We start from the raw sequence: 24,992 nt of genomic DNA, 5'->3' as shown, positions 1-24,992 counted from the left end.
TTTAGCTAAATCCTATATACAATATTCACACAAGACTATATTCAACTTTACAACACTCATCCATATACACATTAAAAAATAGAACAATTAAAATAAAATAAAAAGATAAAACATACTAATGTGTGCACCTTTGATTTGCCCATAGCCATTTCTTCAAATTGACCTTAAAAGAGCTATATGTAGTACATTCTCTTAGTGTTAGAGGAAGACTATTCCACAGGTTCCCACCCCGGACAGACAGGACCGTCTGACCGAAGGTGGTGCGCCTGTGAGATATTATCACGTCTCCTCTGGTAGAGGCTTGCGGGGTCCTCAGAGAACTGTCTTTAAATTTTATCAAATCTTTCAGAGGTGGCGGAGCAAGAGAGTGAAGGACCTTGTAAATCAGACAGACCATTTTCAAGTTAATCATATTTCGAAAATCCAATAATTTATGTTTTTTTAGAACTTGACAGTGATGGTGGAATAACGTTTTTTTATCTAATGTTTTTAATGCCTTTTTATATAGACTTTCTATGGTTTTAAGTGTTGTGGGGCAAGCAAGAGACCAGGTAGTCAGACAGTAATCAAAATGAGAAATAATCATTGAATAGAAATATGTTTTAGTAGCATCCATAGTTAAATTATTTCGAATGTGCCAAAAATTTTGAAGATTAAATTTGACAACCTTTGCTACTTTTTTTACATGACTTTTAAAGCAGAGTGTTGAATCAAGGACTACCCCAAGGTATTTAAATTCTGAGACCAGGTGAAGTTCCTCTCCATTCAGGAAGACATTTGAGCTGCTTATGTTGACATGGCGTTTTGAGAAGTACATGCAAACAGTTTTTTTGGTGTTCAACATTAGGCATGAATTCCTGAGCCAGTCCTGCACATGAGAAAGGGCAGCTGTGAGGTCAACAGCTGCTTGTTGGATCGTTTTTGTTTGAGTGTAAATTATTGCGTCATCCGCATACATCTGCGAGAAGACGTTTGGACATGAATTTGGTAGGTTATTGATAAAAAGAGAAAACAGAACCGGCCCAAGAACAGACCCCTGCGGGACACCAACTCCAGAATCTAAACAAGGAGATTTGACACCATCTACTACCACATACTGTTTCCTGTGGGACAGGTAGGATTTAAACCATAAAAGTGCTTGATCAGAGATGTTAAATTGAGACAACCTGGATATTAAAATCTGATGGTTAACAGAGTCAAAGGCTTTCTTCAGATCTAAGAAGACAGCCCCGACACAAGGACTCTTGTGTTTACAGCACTGTTGAAGTAAACCTGCACAACATTCTTGAATTAATGCACACCGACCTGTTATTGTGGGGACATCGACTTTACATTTTGACGCTAAACAAAACAAACCGTGATTGGTTGCTTACATGTCGGTCAGTCGTCTTAATACGCGGTCCTTGGCCAATGAAAGCTGCCGTCAAACTAAAGGTCTGGCTACGCAAGTCAAGATTCACGCAAACTTTAAAGAGGGTTGTATGTTGATTATACACACCTGTGGTTCAATAGCTTCCGCCATCCCACGCAACAGAACAGGATTTTCAATATATCAGCTGTTCCTCTCTGAGCAAACTCTCTATATGAATATGATTTAATAATGCAAGCCTTGCAGCTTTCCAGTGCAGATAAATGTGGGCGACCTGACACATTTGAAAACATGCTTGGAAATCTTCAGGAGTGAGAAGTGTCAGCATCAGCAGAGTTATAAGATCATTTTGTCACTGAAGACATAACACCGGCAATAGGATATATTTGGATTTGTGTGTGTGTGTGACAGTGCACCTTCAATTCACTTCATCCAGAATTGCTGTGATGAGTTTCTTAGCTACCCATTAACTGCTTCTCATGACATTTCAGCTTTTTGTTAACATTTGTAAACATAGCATTGGCTTTAGAATCAGTGTAATTCTCAACCTTTTGGATATTTACACAAAATACATATTCATTTAAAAAAAAAAAAAAAAAAAAAAATTCAGATTTTTGGTTGTTTTAGCTCATTTTAATGTTTGTTTTGTCTTGTTTTAAATGATTTTAAGTCATCCCCGGCCGGCCCCATGGTGAGAACCAATAGTCTAACATACTTTGGTTGCAGGATTTCAATTTCTGCATAAATTGGTGATAAAATATGATTTAGCAGGACATTTTACCAGAAAATATAAGGCCATCTGTAGCTCAACAGAAGTTGTGTGATGCAAAAGGACATCGATCCAAAGCAGTGAATCAACACCACAATGGTCTTATCAGAAGAAAAGACGCCTTCTGGAGTAGCTCGACCTTAACCTGAGACACTTTGGCAAGAAATATTCTCAACAGACCTCCCCAGAATACTTCTTTATATACAGTTTTATAAAGAGGAATTGTGCACAATTATTCCGTTTTGATGAATCAGCGATTATGTCCAGGGGTTTAGCCAACTTAATTTGCAATTGCTATTGTATTGAATTACACAGTGCATCCATGCAGAGCTTCCTGAATTATTCAAGGGCCAACTGGTCATTGCATAATCCATCTTCATCTTAGAAACAATCTTACAAACAAATACAAAGTTAAAGCATTGTTCATTTCTGCCAGTCACAATTTATACATACGTAAACAATAAATCTATAGATTACTGGTAAATCTGACTTGAGCAAAACTAAATGAAAAAGAACACATTTGAAAAACACTTTTATAATGTGACATGACATCTTAAAAATGATTCTGATGCATAGAAATGTTAAGAAGCAGGTAAACATTTTTCTGCCAAAGAAATGGAAACAATTTTACTGTTAAAACTGCTTAAAGGGGTGGTATAATGCCCTTTTCACAAGTCTTTGATGTCCCCAGAGTGTGTATGTGAAGTTTTAGCTCAAAATACCCCACAGATATTTTCATATAGCATGTTAAAATTGTCACTTTTTGAGGGTGAGCAAAAACGCACCGTTTTTGTGTCTGTCCCTTTAAATGCAAATGAGCTGCTGCTCTGAAGCTACAAGAGCTCATGTCCAGAGAATGTCTAATAAGGGGAGAAGGTTCACTCTCAGTAAACTTCCGGCTTCTGAACTGGTTGCAGTTCCACTCTGGTTCCATATGAGGGCGCTCACAGGACGAGTGCAGAATGAATGGAGGTCTAAAAAAATACACATTGCTGGGTGTTAAATTTTTTTAGAGTGACTTATTTGCTTTAAAAAGTCTTTTAAAATGTCAATGACGTCATACACATCGTACGACCAGAGATACTGCTTTACGGCAATCCTTCAGTCACTTTGGTGCTTTCGCGCTCTGCACTTTCTTTTCTCTCGAGGCATCGACAACACAGCGGACACAGGTAAACACACGTGCTAGAAGAGTTTTTGCTAGAAGACATTCTGGTCCCGCTTCGGATGCCACGATGCCATCAAGCGTTATCTCTGGTCGTAATCAGTCCTTCACTGACCAATCAGCGTTCATTAGCAGAATGCTAGCGTGTTATGGGCAACAACAACTCAACCTGTAAGAAATCGAAAGGACATAAACTCGTTCATTCAACTTTCGACCTATAACCCATGTTGAACTTGCAAAACCTACAATCAAATCTGAGATTTCTCAACGGCAATCGGGTGAAAGAGACACATTTAGCCGTCTAGCTCCATAGACTCCCATTCATTTTGCACTTGGGCGATCGCCCCCAGTGGAACTCTGGTGGAACTACAACCAAAATTAAAACTAAAAGTTCAAAAATTAAAACTAAAGTTGAAAAAGTGAAATCATAATCAACTACCCCTTTAAATATTGGGTTATCTATCACCAAAACTTGTCAGAGCACATGGAAAAATGAACAGTGAGCTGCATGTACATTTCCTGACACGCTTAGGTGTTGTATTAATAAGCATTCAATTGAGTCAGTAGGTACTGTCATTGCATTGAATTCACGCAACTGGATATTGATTTAATAACCTCCCTTTGTGTTCCACGGATAAACGGGCATTTTTTGATCATAAATATGTGAACTTTCCCTTTAAAGTCTTAAATCTTCACTAATGAGGCATGAGAATATGCTCACTGAATATACTCAGAAACAATAGCTTTCTGCTGACAGCCAATGAGATCCACAGCATTACCATTACAACTAATGTAGCGAAAGAAATAGCAATGAGAAAACTAAAAAAGGAAAATGCTGCCTGCATGTGACAAACCTCTGATTATATGGTGAGGCCTTGGACATGTTCTGTCTCAAGTCTCCAGAGCTTTATTCTCTAGCTCTAACAGAGAGACTGATGGAGTCTAACACATCCACTCAAAACATTACTCAGGTTAATCCACCTCAGGAAAGTCATTGCGGGACATTTAGTGCACATGATTCGGGGATGCGCTCCTTCGAATGTCAAGCCCCGAGCTTGATGTTGCTCAACTTGAATGACAGGACAGATTTTAAGAGGCATGGTCCTGCGGTCTTAGGAAGACATGAGGCTATAAATAGATTCTCCGCAAACACACACACATGCTGCTTTTCGCCTCTTTCTCAGATGGCAGCACACAAGTATTTCTTCTCTCTCATAAACACAGGAAACCCTTCCAAATATCGTTTTGCTTCAGTTGCTGGGGTTGGGAGCAAGTGTTGTGCTTGTGAAGCCTGCTGTGCGTTTCCTTGCTGCCTTTCCTCCGGTTTTCCCATGAGTGGGACCACGCAGACATGGAGCATGGTCAATAATTTAGCAAGCCCACGGAAATCCATTATACTGCATTTATAATGGATCACGTTTTACTGGGAAATTCTCCTCTACACAAGACAACAATTGGGCCATGCAAACCCAGTCCAGTCCACACAATATTCCATCACATAATTGACCGATGTATCCTCTACACTTTGCTATCCCAATACCTTTTTAAACAGTTTTGCTGAGCAAAACACAATTGAACAAATCACAGGGTTCTTAAAAACGGTCTTTTATGTTTGAAATAACATTATAAGCATGGCAGAAGATGCTGAAAAGACAGCGAGTAAAGAGACCAGTTTAGCACATGTTTACATAAGATAATAATTAAAAACAAATGGATCGAGAACACGTTCTGTGTGAACAGCCTTGTACACCAAAATGGACTGCTGTATTTTCTCATGTTTTGAGCTATTTGACATTTTCAGCACTTTTTATTTAATTTGATGTAACTGTTACATGATAAGGTTGAATTGTTTATATTTAATGTTACAATAAACACTAATATGTACAATCACTTGAAATATATTTTTTTAATAGCAAGGGACAGCTCAGTACCACTTTTGATGTCCGATACTAATTCCAATACTGCAATCTGTCAATACCAATCCGATACTTTTTCTTTATCAGTTTAGAATATTTATACGTCACTAACTAACTACACATTACTTCATTATAAATAAAGAAAAAAAAAATGTAGCCTGACAAAATCTTAAATAGATTTTTTTTTTCTAAAATCAAAAAAACAAAAGTCTTAAGTAAGTAGACATCTTACAGCTACATATATTAAAATCTTATATCACAAATAAATATTTGAAAAGTGTCAAAGTTCTTAAAACCTCATGAAGAACAATACATTCGTGACATGAATATGCACTATAAAAAGCGTTTATTTTGGAATGGTTGCCGCATGAAGCTGTAGTTTGATTAATATATGTTAAATTGGCCACCCAAATTTGTTACCCATTATGGTTTTTAATAATAATATTTATTTATTATTGAAATGTGTGTTTGAAATTTATTTATTATAAAATAAATCAGTTGAGATTGAAAATCAGCATTTTCTAAAACTTAAATACCTTTCTCTGACCATTTGTTAAAAAAAGAGATTTTTAAAAATCTATTTATTGTAGCATGCTATTTACCATGCTACAGTATAAAAGTTATGTGTGAAAGTAAAATAAAGAACTTGAGTAATACAAAAATACAAAGCAGGACATGTCTCAAACAAATTAAAGGGATAGTTCACTTAAAAATGGAAAATCTGTCATCATGTTCCAAACCTGTATGAGTTTCTTTCTTCTGCGGAACACAGAAGAATATATTTTGAAGGATGTCGGTAACCAAACAGTAGATGAACCCCATTGACTTCCATAGGACTCCGGACTTTGAGCCTACAGCTTCTGAACACTAAGTGTTTCGTTTATGTAAGGTTTAAATGGCACATTTATGTATACTTGAAAATGAGACTATGCAATATGTGACCCTGGATCACAAAACCAGTCACAAGTGGCACGGTTTTATTTGTGGCAATAGCCAACAATACATTGTATGGGTCAAAATTATAGATTTTTCTTTTATGCCAAAAACCATTAGGATATTAAGTAAAGATCATGTTCCATGAAGATATATTGTACATTTCCTACTGTAAATATATAAAACATTTATTTTTGTGAGTGAATGCAGCACAATCATGAACATAAATGGACAACTTCAAAGGCGATTTTCTCAATGTTTAGATTTTTTTGCACCCTCAGATTACAGATTTTTAAATAGTTGCATCTCAGGCAAATATTGTCCTATCCTCACAAACCATACATCAATGGAAAGCTTATTTATTCCGCGTTCAGATGATGTATAATTCTCAATTTAAAAAAAAAAAATTACCCATGTGACTGGTTTTGTGGTCCAGGGTCCCATATTACATGTTATGTAGCAATAAGTAACAAGATTATTTGTGTTTTTCACACCACTTCATGTTCAGCACTTGTGCAATGACATAATGCATAAACCCACGCAGTGATGTGATTTAGCGTACGAGTGCAACTTCCAGAAACATCCAAGCCGGCCCAGACTCTCACTGGCACCCAGGCAGAACAGCTCGGATAGTCTAATTAACTCTCGCAGAGCAACTTCCAACACAGATTACTATAGACTCCAGTCAAGGATGTGATAAATCCCACATTTATCCTTCGCAGTGAAAAAAAAAAGAACAATGAAAACAATCCCACTTGAGCAAACAAAAATATCATTGCACTCTGTCCAATTAATTGGAAAGGAGAATTGATGCCGGAAAGTCTTACATCTGGGACAATGTGAAATTAAAAAGCAGGTGTGTTCTGATAAGGTCACACACAGTAGGGAAAAACGATGTTAAATGCAAACATTGCATCCAACAAAACGCTCACATATATTATACAATGTTTTGTATCCTCACAACACATTCACATTTTTTTATCTGTGATTTAGTGCAAATACCAAATTACTTTCATTTCTGCACCAAAATATCTAGTTAGAATATATTGATTGATTTGTGTTGACCATTTGCATGTTTGTGAATTACTTACTGAATAACAATGATGATATTAATAATACATTTCATATTTGTTTACTTTTTTTACTTCTGACTGATGCAAATCTGGGTCCTGAGCCAAACATGTTACCCCAGTTTCAAGGCTTAAGATGACAAGGCTTAAAGTCCACATGATATCAAAATTGACCATATTTACTTTGTTTGCCTAAATTGATCGTTTTGTGGTGAACAATTCATCCATGGAGTCAATCCACACAAAAAAATGTTTTGGCTTCGTAATCTTTAATCAAAATCTGAAAATGCCCCTCCCCTCTGCATTGGAGGACCTTCCCTGATGACGTAGGTTTGACGGTTTTGGTGTCTGCTTAACATCCGTAACCACGCCCCTCCAACTGACAGTAGACTTTCCTGTAGATGTAGTGATGGCGCTAGCAACGCCAAGGTCATGGGTTCGATTCCCAGGGAAAGCAAGAACTGACAAAATGTAAATGTATACCTTGAATGCAATGTAAGTCGCTTTGGATAAAAGCGTCTGCCAAATTCATAAATGTAGACAGGCTGAATGAAACACCTACTTTTCTAGATCCAATCAGGTGCTAGTCTAAAAAAAAAGCCACGCCCACTATTTTTCCTCATTTAGTATTCCGTTTCTCTCGGAAATACGTCACAACACTGAGATAAAGTCGGTTGCAACTTCCGGTTCACGCAGACTTTAAGATAGTCCCAGACTATAATTCATCATTGAGCTCTTTTCACTGAAACCAACTTGCATGAAGATGGTGGTTGATTACGATTTCACTTTAAAGGGTTAGTTCGCCCATTTAGGACATGAAGTTGTATGCAATCCTTACCAGCACTATAGTGCATACACACAGACCCCCTCTGTGGTCACCTCCCTGGTCAGAGTTCTGGCCGCTGGAAGTTTTTCAAGAAAGTAGTCCTGGTTAGTTTCCGGGGCCACAAAACTGTGCATTTTCGTGAAAAAATTATCTGCGTTTCAAAGCTTGATTAATTTACATCACAAAAAACACGCCTGACAAAATTCATACCTCAGTTTTAATCGGCACTATTTTCTTTCCATTTCTATCAATCCGCGCTGCTGTCGACGTCAACAGTGCGCACGTTCCGATCAGCTGTTGATAGCGCGACTCGCTGACAACATGTCTGACTACGAAACTTCTGATGATGAAACCAATTTTAGCACAATGTCAGACGGAACAGATGATGATGAAAGTAATTTTAGCACAACGCCAAAGGGATACCTTTATGAACTCAATTGTGTGTGTGTTCAATCAAATAGTTTTCTCAGCAAATTGTACCTATATCCCTATATAGGCTGCTGGCAGGCTACAGCAAAACTCTTTAAAATTAGTTTTTTTATTTTTCCTCCTTGGTTGGGGATGTAATCGTCTTCGCTGAAGTGAGCACTGCACACACGAAAATCCTTGATTCTGGATATTTAGCTCCCGCAGAGTAGCCGATGGCAACCAGTCAAAGCTGTCTTATAGCTACAGCTGATCGGAACGTGCGCACTGTTGACGTCGACAGCAGCGCGGATTGATAGAAATGGAAAGAAAATAGTGCCGATTAAAACTGAGGTATGAATTTTGTCTGGCGTGTTTTTTGTGATGTAAATGAATCAAGCTTTGAAACGCAAATTTTTTCACGTAAAAACTACTTTCTTGAAAAACTTCCAGCGGCCAGAACTCTGACCAGGGAGGTGACCACAGAGTGGGTCCCTGTGTATGCACTATTGTGCTGGTAAGGATTGCATACAACTTCATGTCTTAAATGGGCGAACTAACCCTTTAATTTATTTAGTGTGTAATGTTTCTGTTTGAGCATAAACAACATCTGCAAAGTTACAACGCTCAAAGTTCAAAGCAAAGGGAGATATTTGCTTTTAAAGTTTTTTAAGGACTACAACAAACGGCTGGTAGGGACTACACGACATTCCTCCCTGGTTAGTGACATCATCAACCCTAGAATTTACATAAACCCCGCCCCCGGGAACACGATTTATAGATTATCATGACAGAATATGCTAATCAATGACTAGAAGATAACTACACATGAACTACATAAATTCACCAACTAACCATTCAGAAATGTCCTGTTGCATTCTACATGTTGTCACTTCTTCTTGAGTCTCTCCATTATTGTTTGACTCTGGTTTGATTGTCTGGTTTGAACATAAACATTGACATTTTCAGTGCATGTCTGTGTGAGGTACAAGGACATGAGCTCTTGTAGCTCCGCCCTCTGCAATACTCCGGGAGCAGCAGCTCATTTGCATTTAAAGGGACAGACACAAAAACGGTGCGTTTTTGCTCACCCTAAAAAACAGACAATTTTAACATGCTATATAAAAATATCTGTGGGGTATTTTGAGCTAAAACTTCACATACACACTCTGGGTACATCAAAGTCTTATTTTACATCTTGTGAAAAGGGCATTATACCACCCCTTTAAAATATGTTAGTGACATTGTTTTGTCTCAAGATAATGTTTTTCTTCTAAGGCACGTTTATAAAAGCTACTTAAATGTCCTAATTGAACTTAATTGGCCTAAACCAGGCTTAAGCCCTGTCTGTGAAACCGGGCCTTTGAGTGTTTTTGTGATGTTTATATTCTCATCTGATCCTGTTAGTGATGAGATTGCACACTCACCTCCATAGTTGTCAAGTTACAGCGGTGAGTTCCTGCAAACCAGCCACTGCTGGAGCACTGGTCAATGTCCACATCCTGCAGATTAACATCTACACGTACAACTCCTCTACAGACAGACAGAGAGAGAGAGAGAAACAGAAAGGTGAGAGTTAGCAGTCAGGCCTGACGCCACAAGGGAGCAAAAGATCAACTATTCAGTGTTTTCAGCCACATAATGTTTATTTTAGGTTTCAGACATTTAAACAGACATTTAAATCAAGTACTATAAAAAAACCTTTTATAGCTTTTTAAATACAAATGTCATACACTGATGTCTATGGAAGCTGCAATAATAATCTTTTCATATAATTTGTCAAGTTTTTTATTCATATCAGATACACCCCTAGTTCCTGCAGCCTGGCGCCGGCACTCTTAGTGGTTGAAAAGATGCCGATAGTATAGTATCAAAGTAAGTTGAAGGCTTTTAGGCTTTCGCTGAATTACTTTTAGGTCGCAGTGCTGTTTTCATGACACTGAAGAGCAATAACAATAACAAATGTTATTCTCAAAAGTAGGAAATGAGAATCTCTAAAATTATTGAATATGTTTTGAGACAAAGGTCATGATTTTCTTTTTCAATAGCGGAAGAATCTGTATGTAAATGGTTTGGGGTAAATGGCGCCCCTGATGTTGGGCCTAAAGGCACAATTATTAACATGATAATAAATTGCTGGCTGATTTTTCCATTTGTTGACATTAGATTCAGATGGACTCAGGACATTAGATTCAGATGGTAAATATCATATATTATGTTGGTGTCCACCTTAGAAATAATCACCATATTTATAATGAAAAATATGACATTTCTCATATAAAATATAATTTATTGTTACTGTAAATCTTTATAAAATTATTATGGGAACTCCTTCAATGTTTTCAGAATCTTTACCCTTTTAAATTAAATGTACATTAACATACATTTAATACCAGTATATTTATTGAAAAAAAAAGGTAAAAAATAATTATTGTTGGTAAAGTGATTCTTTTGAACAAGTATTAACTAAGGTATTATTTAAAACATTATTTTAGCTAAAGTATTTGTTTCAATAATGTGTGCTTTTTGCCAATGCTTGCCACTTCATACATTTATAAGATTTTTAAACAAACAAACCACTTTATTTTCAGACAAAATGTGTTGCTCCATAAATATTCAATACAAACATATATTTTCTTTCTGCAATCATACTTTATGAAAGTAGTGAAAAGCTATTCTTAAGGTGTGCCTTTAGCCCCATTATACAATATATATTATTTATTTATTAATAATTACCTGTAAAAACTGCTGGGGACATTTACCGGTAAATTTGACCCATAAAATAAATAAAAATCATAAAAATCTTGTATTGTTTCATGTCACTCTTTCAAAGTATTTATTCAATTACTTTATAAATAAAAAAAACTATTTCAAATGTTTCTACCTTTTCTTTATTACTTTATTGCAAAGTATTGTAGTTATAGAATGACCCACGTGAAGCATGTGCTCTAGAACAGACAGCTTGAAATCATTTCTCAAAATAAAACTAATGCAATTCCTTTAAAATAATGCAGAATGGACAGCTTGTTAGATAGAAAAGGAACCTAGTTTCTGCAGTTTTACTTTTCATTGGTGAAAAATACTCGTCTCATTATGAGTTGGATACTACTTTGCAAGGGCATTTCAATTGTTCTTCCCCAGGGAACGAGATGAGATATCATTAGACAGAACACAGAATCCGACACTCAGACTGGAAAGAGAAAAAAAAAAATGTTCACCTCTGCATGGGAACTTTCTATCTGATTTGCAAATGCTGCTGGTTGTATGATGCAAGTCACTTTCTGACTAAGGGGGGAAGGCAGCTCTCCGGTCAATTATGTGAAAATAAGAGTTGTTGCCTTTTACTCCAGATAGAAGAAGTCCATTAGAGCGCCTTCTCTTTCACTGTGCACCATAAGGCATGTTATATGAGACCTGTGGACCATGCGGTTTCAATGTTGACTTGATGTTTCTCTCACAATCTTTTCTACCTTTACAGTATCACAAAGATTATGGTGTCTGTTATTAAGGCACACTGTAACATAAAACTAACATACTTACTATGTCCCTGTTGATGCTAATGAAGAACCACATCAGTCTCCAGGATCTAATTCAACTAACTCTAAAATCAATGCATTTCTAAAAATGAACCTCTCTTTTCCATTCCCTGCCTGACAACAGCATGAGGGATTAGACCTAGAGACAGTAGGAAACATTTCTGTTCCCTGAACAGTATCGTGTGGTGCTAGCAACGCCAAAGTGGATTTGATTCCCAGGGAACGCATGAACAGGTAAAATAAAATAATCTACCAAACGCATGAATTTCATATGAACTACGTTTTTTACCTGTGCACTGTAGAATTTACCTGTGCACTAGTAGCCTACCGTGCACTTTCTTTCTCAACTCCATTTAAAGCAAGGTGCACACTACGATTTATAATTGTCCACTGAAGGCAAGCTTGTTGAGAACCCAAGTGCAGTTTATTTAAAAAATGTGATGAAACAGAAAACAAGAACATGACATGGAGCTTACCAATTACAGGAAACAATACTTGACAAGGACATATGGCAAACATGAGGGGTTAAATACACAAGGAAGGACTACCTGCGAACAATGAAATAATGAACCAATGACAACATGACACATCAGACAAGGGAACACATGGCAGGATCACATGACAACAGGAAACAAAGACATGCGACATGACCAAAACAAGACGTGACAATAATAATCCTTTACGACTGTTGCTTGTCAGACTGTACGAACATGATCCCTGCTGTAAGCCATGTAGGGCTGGGCGATATGGACAAAAAAAATTCACTGTAAAATGTGCATATCAGTCGATATCGTGAAAGTTTTATAAACCAGACCATTAATTGTGGTTATAAACTACTATTTACTGTCAGAACATGACAAGCACTTCACGTTTTTTTTTTTATTCTTTATTTTCCCTTAAAATATATATCTTAATAGAAAAATGAGTTTCAAGTTAATTACTTGTTTCAAGTCATGAAACAGGTTGGTGTTGTCTGACTTGTATCTTCAGCAGAGTTAGCAGCTCAGGCTGCAATATTTAGGCCTACATGTTTTGTCTCTTAGAAATGCACATTTGCCAGTAGCTTGAGTTGACAGTAGTTGTAGCTTGAGGATGCAGATGTAAATTTATGTTCATTAATGGTAAATGGACTGCATTTATATAGCGCTTTAACAGACCCATGGCCACCAAAGCGCTTTACATATTGCCTCACATTCACACACCGACGGCGGTGTCAGCCATGCAAGGCGTCATCCAGCTCGCCGGGAGCAGCTGGGGTTAGGTGTCTTGCTCATGGACACCACGACACTTGGTCAAGTGGAACCAGGGATAGAACCACCAACCTTCCGGTTTGTAGACGACCTACATGAACTATCCCAAATGTTTCCAAGAATGTATAAATTCAGAGAAATTCACAATTTTAAATAGTGCCTGTCCCTTGTCGCCTATCAATGATGTAATATCTGCGTTATCCCTGGTTTCCGCTTGTACTGTCATAGTAACCATGGAAACAGACCTGGACAACTGTGTTACGTCTAGCGTGCAGCTGTTGTTGTTGTTGTTGCGTTTAAACATATGGACCATGGCAAGCAGACTTTGGGACAAAAGGAGAAATAAAACAAGGATCAATATCGGCGTGGCGTTGTGCCAAGAGCTTCGCAACAAACTTCGACTTGACATGTGCTTTATTAGACAGGTGAGCAAATGTACATAAAACGAATCAATGTTATATAGCTCAACAACATGATGAAATGTTAGAATGATCTGTATTCTAATGTTGATCTAGCTTACTGCTAGTCTCATACAGCCAACAAACTGACACATAGAACAACATTATAACTTTCACCACACTCAAATGCAGTTTAGTGTGATAGTGTAGACCAAGTGAAACAGCGCTGCGTTACCTCACAATTTTAATTCGTTAAATAAACCTGTGTGAGTGAGTATTAATTCAGCACTTGCGGGTAGTTCGGTAGAATAAAATGTCCTCATTCCTTTACATCCGCGCGACTCGCGTGTAGCGCTGATATCTGTCTCCCATTAGCAATCATGCCCTGCTTCATACCACAGTCATGATAAAAAAACATGAATGTATTCACTCATCCATAAACCTTATTGCCCCATAAACATTATTAGATTCATCGGCATGACGACATGTTCCATGATTCCACGCTCATTCACTGTGTCATCAATCTACGCCTTTATTGTTTTGAAGAGGTTAGCGACCCCTAGCGGCGAAAAAAATACATATTGTACCTTCAACAAAAACAGTAACATATGTAAAAAAATTTATATTTACAGTATATGGTAAAAAAAAAAATATTCTGACTGTTTGAGTTTTGTTCAAATTAATCATTAGACTTCCTTAGTAGCATCCATTTAGATCATGATAACAGTTAAAACTAGCGTTCATTTTGATCATGGCTTGTCTTGAAAAGAAAAAAGAAAAAACAAATGAAGATGCTTGCGGAGGGTCCGTGAACCTAATTATGCCATAAGGTTCCGACTGCACCCCTATCTGTTTTTAATTTGAAGGTCATCAAATGAGAAGCCACACTGCAGGACTGTGCGTCAAATCTTCTGATCGCAAAGATCATTAATTGGCTGTCGGCGAACATGTCAAACTAGCGATCACAGACTTCAGGGGAATTTTTGAAGGATTCTCAACATTTGTCGTACAGTGTGAACCCGGCTTAATACATAACTGACTGTGTTTACGTGAATAGGCTACTCACCAAAATGGGCATTTTGGCAATTTTGTGTGTTTTTGGCCATAAGCTGCGGAAGAGAACTGAATATGGGATCACGTGCAATCCAAGTATGCATCAATTACACATGAGTACTTCGCTATGACATTAAGAACGTCACGTATCCACTTGTCTATTTTCCACTGTCTGTGTCGACCTAAAATTGAGACTTTTCTGAATCTTTTGAAGTATTAAAATCATTCAGTTATCATAATCGTAATTCACATTTGCGATATTTCGATCATTTCGATCGTCATTAGAAGACTTAGGGCCCTATCTTGCACCCAGCGCAATTGACTTTGAACACCGACGCATGTATCATTCCTATTTTGCACCCGCGCACAGCGGACTTTTCCCTCCACAGACGCACGTCGGTAAATTAGGGAATGAACTTGCGCTCGCGGGGGCGGTTCAGCGCAAAGAGGAGGCGTGTTCCGGCGCAAAACTTCCATGGTGCTATTTTCCAGTTTTAGAAAGCAATTGCGCCATTGACCAGGAAAAAAACAGTCTAAAGACAGTGGCGCGTTGCGCGTTAGTGATATGGTATTTTAAGGGCGCGTGCTTGACCATAATAGTAACGCGCATCTACTTTGATTCTCTAATATAAAAAGATGCAGCAGTTTTCATTTTTGCAAATCATACATTATTACAAGGAAAAATATTAACACACGAGGGAAATCATTGTTGTGTCCGTGAAGATGTGAAAAAGATCTATATAGATAAAAAAAAAAAAAAAAAAATTCTAGATTAGGCTACACATTTACTACCCAAATTATACGCCTGTTTAACCGAAGCTAATTTGGGTGGGTTTCTCCCATCATCCCCAATGTCACTTCTCTGTGTTTTACAGCCCTGACGAGAACGTCGGTTTCCTCGGCTGTGAATCGCTCCTGGCGTGCGCTGGCAAATCCGCCGTTATAATAGCAATCCGCCACGAAACAAGCGCGCCGGCTCTTAAAGGGAATGTGAGAGGACGCTCTTATTCGTTTATTTCACGTTACGCCCAAACCACACCTATGAATAATGAAGCTACTTCAGACCAACCCCTTTTAGATTTGCGTCGGGCGCAAGAGTCATTTATCGCGCTGGGAAAATAGCAACAGCGCCGGGATCCGCCCACAAAGTTACTTGCGCTTTGCACTTTGACACTTGCGTTTCAGATCGTTAAAATAGGGCCCTTAGAGTTCAAGTAAATATCTCTTTTGTCTTTTCCTCTTTGATTTTCTTTTCATTTGGTGTCTGGAGCCGCTGGGGAGTGACACTGATTGTTATATGCATGAGCCCCCAAATCATTCCTCCCTCCTCATTTCTACCCATCCAAATCCAGTGAAGGCCCACAAGGCAGAAGCCATCTGTCAGCTGAGATGTGAAACAAACACCTGCAGATAGCTTGAGCTGCCAGCACTCTCTCTTATCTTTAGGCAAAGAAAATGGAGCATGAGCGGGAGAGAGAGAGAGAGAGAGAGAGAGAGCCACCGAGAAATGAGACCGAGAAATGTGAGAATTATCTGGCTGGCTCAGTGCACTCCTCTTTCAAGTTGAGGGGTGTTAACAATGTTCAGAATCCCTTTCTCAAACCCTATAACAATGTCTTGATGATCAAGGGTTTAAACAACTTACACAATGATAAAAAATAACTGATGTTAAACATACCTGCAAGAAAAAAATGAGAAAGGTAATCAAAATGCCATATCTACTCTGTCATGACACCTCCTTCAAGTAAAAAAGTGGCAAATAAGACCATTATGCTTACAATTTACACAACTATTGTGACTTTCAGTAAACACTTTAGCTATTTATTACATACAAAAGCATCGCCAGCCTAATGTGTTAAACACGTCCAATTACCTTTAGCTTTTTTCATTTCGGAGAAGAGGTTTGGACATCCTGATGGCAGACTGATTGAAAATCCTCACCGATTTTACATTATAAAATAAGACATAAAAGTCAATTTTAGCTACACTATTCTCAGCATCAAATTGTGTTACAAGAGTAGCATATTAACCTTTCAATGTTTTTAATATCATTCCCAAGTACATCAATAATCTTAAGAGCAGAGAGGAAAAGTTTATTTACGTAGTTTTTGTCTTAATGGTTCACTTACAAAGGAAGAGGTTTTTTTAAAATCTAGACTGAGACTAATGAAATCTAGCTGTGAGAATGAGTTAGTTTGTTTTCAGTTTGATAGACAGTATTAAACTCATGTCTGGCACTACCCTGAAATATCCATCACGAACCATGCCAATTTATGCAACAGACTATTAAAAACACAATGCTAACCTTATAAGACTAAGTATGCTGCACAGACCTTAATTAAAACCCTTTGAGAAGGATTCATTTGCTTTGTTGTCTTTGTAAGTTATGTAATGTGAACAAATGAAACAAATGGAATGAAACGGAATAGGAGCTAAACTGCACAACGGCCTGAAAATTAAAGAGGTACTACTCATCATTTACCCGCTTTCATGTTGTTTACAAACCTGGGGTGCGTTCCCTTAATATGCTGTTCAACTATTGTACCACATCGTTGGAGAAATCAACTAGCTAGTCATGACTGCTTCCTGAAAGTTTGTCGCACATCCGTAATTTGAAACACATTGGATCAACAATATAGACGTCACAATAACTTTATAAGTACAATTAATTAATTTTTTGTCAGATTATTGCTGTAAATAATGAACATGGCATTTGATGAATACTTCTGTATTATTGCATTCTGTTGTCTTGCTTTATTTATTATATATGTGGTTCAAATACGGATTCCCTCTTACGTCATACTCCTGGTAAAAAAAATGCTGTAAAAAACGGCCAGTAACATACTGTTTTTCTATTACTGTAAAACAGTGATGTAGGGCCTACTGAAACCAATGGTCTTTTGTTCCCGCAGCGGTCAGATACTTCAACCAACACTGTTAATTGTTATTGTAATTATTCTAGTCTTTTATAATGTTTGTTTGTGAAGCTGTGAAATTGAATCTTTCTTCAAATTGTGTCTCATAATCAGGGTCTATCGGTCTCCTAATGCAGAATTATTTATTTATTTATTTGTCTGTTAGTTGTGTACTATGTTTGATGGCTATACTGTTGGTGGCAAAGCAGTTTCCCTATCGGGATTAATAAAGTTGTTCAATTCAATTCAAATTCAATGCATTCTGGGCAATATTTTGCATGGTAAGCAATTTCTGCTAATTAACAGCCCATTTTCAACACTTATACTGTATTTGTGTATTACGGTTTTGTACTGTAAAACACAATGCATTGTGGAGTGGTCTTGCGGCTGTCAGAGCAGAAACTAAAGCTGCTGCTCTCCGTATGTTTTTCCGTCGACTCCGGTCGCGTTAATATGTAAATTGTGTGAGCTTATTTCATCAATTACATCTAAAGATCTGAAAAAGCCCATATACATTTACCCGCCTCCCCTCGAAGAAATCAGGACAGAAGTGTTTGAAAGTGGACAAAAGAGACGGATTGTCCAACGTATTCTCATCCTATGGCGTCATATACTGACACTTTTGACATTTAATCTACATCCAACATATGTTGTCTGTGAATTTTTTATATAATCTTTCGTGTGAAGAATGCTACAATTTAGCGGGTAGAAGTTTGATACGGGTAGACTTTGTGTGAGAGCACTTTGTGGACTACAACTCTTCGCTGATTTCGACGCGTTTGAAACGTGAACACCACTAGCACACGGCTCTAGCTCACGGATCCCGCTAGACATGGCTGTCTTTGGTGCACTTCACCGCCTTCTTTCAGGGAGAGGACAAAATCGTTGAGGTTGGCGAAAACCACGGGTAAGTTAACTTTATGGGGTGACGTCACATAGGCGACATGTAGTCTTTCTCGTTATGTCTTTTCCACAACTGCTAGCCGACGAATCATACCATATACTGTCAAACTTGTAACATGAAAGATTATATAAAAAATTCACAGACAACATATGTTCACATTCATGGCACAATTCAAACGGGACCAGAAAATAATTATTTTCTCCCATTCACTTGCATTGACGCTTTTTCAACTTTGAGGTCCAGTGGGGTTTTCCGGAAGGAGCGGGACTTACCAGCTCTATATGACGGATGTCTCCCTAGTCTTGTGATCCGATCAACCAAAACGCATCTTACAGTAATAGGCTACCAAGTGAAAACTGGGCTTAAGTGTCCAAATACCTGCAGATATTATAAGTAACTGTAAATTGTTCTGAAATTATTTCTAAATCTCTTATATTCTTGCCTCAATACTAATGTTCAATTCAAGCATCATAATATTGTCATACTTTTTATATATTTGCTGGGTAAAAAAGTGAACACAATATAACCTCAGCATAGCCTGGGAAAACCCAGACCACTCTCAGTTGTAACTGAGTAAGGGTCTGGCAAAGCTCCATAGACAATTCATTTCCACAGGGGCGTCACCAACGGACGTCGGATAGATCTAAAACCAATCAGAGCGATGAATGACATGACGTATGCGGAGCGACGGAGAAACATCTCGAGACTCTCAGCAATTCTCTGTTTGTGTTAACGAAAATGACCATTTTAAATCGCTTGAAACAGACACGATAGCTGATTCGAACGAGTGATGTTGTGATGTTCCTTGGCGGCATTCATCTCTGTAATGTACAAAATCTGCGTCACCGTCTCTGCTCTGTCGTCATCGTGTAAAACGTTTCTGATTGGTGCCGCGATTTCGACGGATTGGAAATGGGTTTCAATGGGCTCTTTGCCAGACCCACTTGCAGAGCAAATCTAAATTTGCCGGAAGTGGTCTGGGTTTTCCCAGGCTAACCTCAGCATACATTCAGACAAAAGTCAACTATATAATTAACTGAAACTGAATTATAATATAACGTAACTGAGAGATTGAACTGTTCTCAGGATATGTAGAAATCAGGTCAGGCAGGAGTTTTAATTCTTATCAAATAAAACATTTTATTTATTTCAATATTTAATCCCCAATACGATTTTGATATTACCGTTTTTCTCAGTCGCTTTGGTACATTTCTCAGATCAGAATTGAAATTCTCAAAACTACCTCAATCTTCACATCATTGTGTCACTTGTGCACATCAACTCACTATCAATTCGTTTCTTTGAACAAGGTGCAAATGCTTTGGTACATCTCTGCTGTTTCCTTCATTATCAATTGCTTATGTCATGTTGATCAAAATGTATTATAATGGGTCTCTGTTGAATAGTATCACCCCCCCCCCCCAAAAAAAAAATGGTTGAACAAGTTGTCATAATATAGACGATACAGCACTGCATGTACAGTTGTCCCTAAGGAGATTGTCCTATGTTCACATTTCTTTTGTTTGTTTGTTTTTCTTTTTTTTTCTTTGTGCTGTGCAGTGCTGTCTTTTCCTTTCTGTATCGCAATGACATGCCTGTCAACAAATTACAGTACAAACAGTGAAAGCGTAAATGTGAATCTTGTCCAGTCTCTTGCAATCAAACTCCCACACTAAGGTGTAACCTACAATTTACAATATTGTCATCAAAACTTTAGACATCAGAACATCCCGCCAGAGTACACTGTTATATTGACAACATGACTAATAAGCAATTTGACTGTCTTATCCGTACACAATGACACAAGGACGTGTCATTCTAATGGCACTGACACAGATATTTACTTTTGAGAGATGAACAAAGGATTTTGAGCAAGAGTTGGCTTGTGCAGGTAATCCATGGTGTTGTTTTGCTATTTGTATGAATTGTTTTGAGAAATGCACTTACTGTTTTGCAAATGTCAAGGGGGATTCGAGAAATGTACCAAAGCGACTGAGAAAAACTGTAAATAAACTGTTACAATATATATCACACTAAAAAATTTTTTTAGTTTTTGTTTTGCTGTTCACTATATTTATATTTAAACAATTCATTTTGATTAAACACCACTGTTTCAGGTTTCTGGTTCAAATGTGATCGCTTCATGTTAAATTGACTTGAAACGGTTATTCTTTGACTTGATGTTTTCACTGTAGAAATAACAGGACTTTCACTTCTCATCATGCATTGCAAAGGGGCTGAACTGGCAGAGTAAATGTGGAAATAAAGTACATGATTTTTTATGTATTTTTGGCAAGATGACAAAATGGAGAGACTTGTTTAACTTTCTATTATGATGACATTTAAATGTTTCTGTTATGTTAGTGGTTTTGGTGGTTACCATTGTGGTGAAGTGTTGAGCTTTGTGCTTACTTGAGGATCTGCTAACAACAATTTAAATTGCTTTATAAATAAATAAATACTTTGGTAGTGCTCTGGATGAAACCAGTATCACATCTGGACTGTCAACAGTGAACACATAAGACAGGTTATATAAATCACAGGACTAAACAAGAAGCATTCATTTTAATTACATTTAAATGAAAACCATTTCTTAAACTAAAACCATTCATTCATGTTAAATTAACACTATTGATTCTAGTTAGTTAGTTAGTTGTGTGGTTTATTCTATTGGGGTTTACTTATTTAAATCACATGGAACCACTGAGCTTTTTGTTGTTGTTGTTGTTGTTGAGTTTTTGAATAAATGGTATTACCATTGCAGCACCCGCATAATACGTCAACACGTGTTCAGTGAACTATAGTGTAATCTTTTTTCTTATGGAAATGTTTAGGTTCTGGTTATGTACCAACACAAAGTGACTTAATAAACCAATTTTGAGAAATGACTGTTCTCCTCAACAATCATATCATGTGAATAACTAATCTAAACATTAGCAAAGTTATTGCATATATACAATCTAATGTATTTTCTCAAACTAAAAACTTGTCTTCATAAACATGAAGTTGGAGATTGTGAGTTACAAAATCTGAATTTGTGGTTCAGTCTGTGTTGATGAACTGCTACAATTTAAAAAAGTTAGTCAAGACAAACTTTGATGTTGGCTTATAAGAAAAAAAGCCTGGTCAGAAAGTTTGCAGTAGTTTTAAATGCTTGAGTTTGAAGTGTTTAAAGTTTGAAGGTTGCTATCAGACAGAGACAGACGGACAGACATAGACATAGATAGATAGATAGATAGATAGATAGATAGATAGACAGACAGACAGACAGACAGACAGACAGACAGACAGACAGACAGACAGACAGACAGACAGACAGACAGACAGACTGAAAAATAAATCTTAGACATAATTAAATGATTAAATAGGTCATTTATGTATATATATATATGTATTTATTTATTTTATTTAGTTAGTTAGTTAGTTAGTTTTGATTGTCATTTTAGGATGAGTTGAATCAGACATTTTAGTCTCATTATTAATAATAATATAAAGTTTAAATCAAAGGATAGCAACATAGATTACATTGTCTTACCTAAACTCTGGCGCCGTGTTATTCTTCAAGCCATAGAAACCTGCGGAGAGAGTTAAGAGCCAGTGCGGCACAAAACTGCCGTGCTTGCACTCTAGATAGGGCGCAGACCACTTGACATGACTTCTGTCCAGAAAATATCCGCCCTGGGCAGCTGGAAAGCCTCGCCCTTTGGCCAGCCTCTGGGGTCTCTTTCGGTCCCGAAACTCGTTGTACCAGTCGGACTCAGACGTCCTGTTTTTAAGGCGATGGCGCGCGGAGGTGGACAGGTCTTGAATCACTATGCGCTCCTGGCCTCTGGTCGCCTGGAGGAACACCTGCGGACCAGGCGCCTCTGGAGAATCCGTGTGAAATGTGACCACTGCCCGGTGGATTTTAGGGTTCCCTTCCAACATGCTCGTCACCAGCGCGTGGTACCACTGGATATCCCTCCTCAGATACTGCTCCCTGGATGTGTTGGACTGCAGGAGCATGTTTAGGAAGTTGGTGGCGTGCGCCATGGTGTCGAGGATGCCGTGGAGGGAGGAGTGCGAGGCGGCGTGAGCTCCACCGCGGAGACTGCTCAGCTCGTACCGCCGTGAACAACTGACGTGCTCCAGGGTGGACGAGTCCCCCGTGTGCAGGAAAGCGGTGACCACCCGCGGCAGATCCTCCTCGAGCTTGTGCGCCACCGCCGCTCGCTCGGTGCTAAAGGGGTTGGAGATGGTCGTCTGCTGGTGCATCGTCTCCCCGGTGCTGTACATCGGATATTTAGCCTTGATTTCAGGGTCTTTATCGCTCTCAGACCATTCCACGTAGCCATAATTTGATCCCTTCGCGTTTCCCAACAGCAGAAGAAGGTAGAGCAGGAATGCATCCATTCCTCGACGCCAACGAGGACCGTGAACATTCTCCATTGACATTCACTTCATAAGTGCGCCCATTCCTCAGCTCAACGTAAACAGACGCGCATTCTCAAAAGTTACTCAACTCTAATGCTTTAATCAGGCAAATACACACACCGACCACTCCACCCACGTCTGTAGATAAACGGGCATTCTGTGGATCGAGCGCGTCAAGCCTCATGCGTGTAGATTTAAGAGCAATCGACTGTGGCAAATATCTACAGCATCGTTTCTGCCGTGGGTTAGGCTATAGTGTTCACTACTCCCATCAGTAACGAATGCTCGCTCGGAGCTGGCGGGGGGCTGATTGTTTCCAAAAGCCTCTTTCCCTCGTTACTGGAGACTTGAGAATGGTCTTCGCCCCTGCCAATCTTGTGCACTTGGGTGGGGTGAAGAGAGACAAGGGATTGGTACGGGATGTTCTCATGGGAATAGCCTATGTTGCATGTTACATATATGGTTAAAGTCACCATGAAATCCAAATGGACAATTCTTTTTTTTTTTTATTGAATATTGCAATATTTATTATAAATGATTTATCCATGCACATCGTTATTTATTTTATTATTCTTAATCTTTAATCAAAACAACTTCCCCTCCAGCTTGCAGAGACTTCTCTTCTCTGATGTGTTTACTGGCGTGAGGGCGGGACTACCTGTCACTCACATGACATCACAGCAATAGCAAACCACAACCAGTCAATCAATTCTCGAAATCATGGCCTACATTTTTTTCTTGTTTTTTCACTCGAATAAACGTCACAGTAGGGCAGAAAAGGCGGTCGCAAGTTCCGTTACCTGCACAGTAAATATGTTTGTCATTTTAATTTAAAAATGGTAGGCCTAAAAAAAAAAAAAAAAATTGTTAAATTACCTGACAATTTACGATAAAAAATGACAACAAAAAAGACAATATGTGTAATTTTACTGTAAAGTACTATAAAATGTGTGATTTTTAAGTGATTTACCTTATAATTCATGCAGAAAATGTCTACATTTCAGAAAATGATGTTGTAACTTTTTTTCCCAATTAGACAGAGTACAATTAGATGCATATTTTTTAATTAAAGCCATTTATTATTTAAATCTCAAAGCAACTTGCATTGCATGATGCATCCAGAGCTCATGACCTTGGCATTAATTGCGCTATGCTCCTTTTCAATTACAATAAATGTAAATTATAATAGCATGTGTGTGTGTGTGTGTGTGTGTGTGTGTGTGTGTGTGTGTTTGTGTGTGTGTGTGTGTGTGTGTGTGTGTGTGTGTGTGTGTGTGTGTGTGTGTGAGAGAGAGAGAGAGAGAGAGAGAGATGTATATGTGGTTAAAATATAATGACCTGCAGCATCCTGTTGTTATGATTATATTGAGAGACATCAAAATATAGCCTACCCACAAGGACAGTAAAACTTGAAATCACCTAGGATTCATCAATTGCCTCAGAATAAAGGCAATAAAAAGTAATATATAATCTAGATACAATATTGGGAATCTGTGCACCCCAAGTCTAAAGTGCAGCTTTTTCAACATTATGAATATATAGGCCTATACTGATTTTAGGCTCATTTCAGCAATGCTAAGAAATGCAGCATAACTCAACAAATGGCACTATAATGTTTTGTACAGCGTAAATAAACAGGAATAGCAATTTCTTGTGCAAATATTAGTACATCCCTACATTTATCACTTCATGAAGTGCATACGATTTGAATGAAATGAAAACATGAGTAAAGCGAAAGGCTATCTATTGTAAACCTCAGTAAATTGGTCTGATTTCATCATAAGCATTGAAGTACCACGATCCATGATGGCACCATCATGCCAAGATTAAAGAACTGCTGGCAATTATTTATAGCCAATTTAAAGCTATTTAAGACACCTGCTCTAAATGTCAGCATGGAAAAAGGTAATCACAAATTTGTAAAATAAAATAAAAAATAAAACAAATGTCAAGGCAATATAGTTCCAACGTCTACAGGAAGACCAGGCCATCTGGAGTAATGTGGCCACAAAACCTCATGTTTGGCAAAAAAAACAAACACTGCATTTGAGAAAAAGAACCTCATGCAAC

At 37.9% G+C, this 24,992-nt stretch overlaps 1 protein-coding gene across 1 annotated transcript in view; it reads right to left on the bottom strand.

The window, feature by feature from the left end:
• Nucleotides 1–23,560, bottom strand: part of gpr158b (G protein-coupled receptor 158b) — a 53,477-nt gene extending 29,917 nt beyond the window's left edge. Inside the window, exons 1-2 of the mRNA XM_079614231.1 lie at nucleotides 22,045–23,560; nucleotides 9,881–9,986 (exon numbers count right to left, since the gene is read on the bottom strand). Of these exons, the coding sequence (XP_079470357.1) occupies nucleotides 9,881–9,986; nucleotides 22,045–22,943 (1,005 nt within the window). The 5' untranslated portion in view covers nucleotides 22,944–23,560. The remainder of the gene's footprint in view (nucleotides 1–9,880; nucleotides 9,987–22,044) is intronic.
• Between the last annotated feature and the right edge of the window lie 1,432 nt (nucleotides 23,561–24,992).

This window comes from Phoxinus phoxinus (assembly GCF_949152265.1).
Source record: "Phoxinus phoxinus genome assembly, chromosome: 5".
NCBI classification, from domain to species: domain Eukaryota; kingdom Metazoa; phylum Chordata; class Actinopteri; order Cypriniformes; family Leuciscidae; genus Phoxinus; species Phoxinus phoxinus.
The sequence above is the reverse complement of the archived record's forward strand: the minus strand, read 5'-3'. Positions and strand labels throughout refer to the sequence as shown.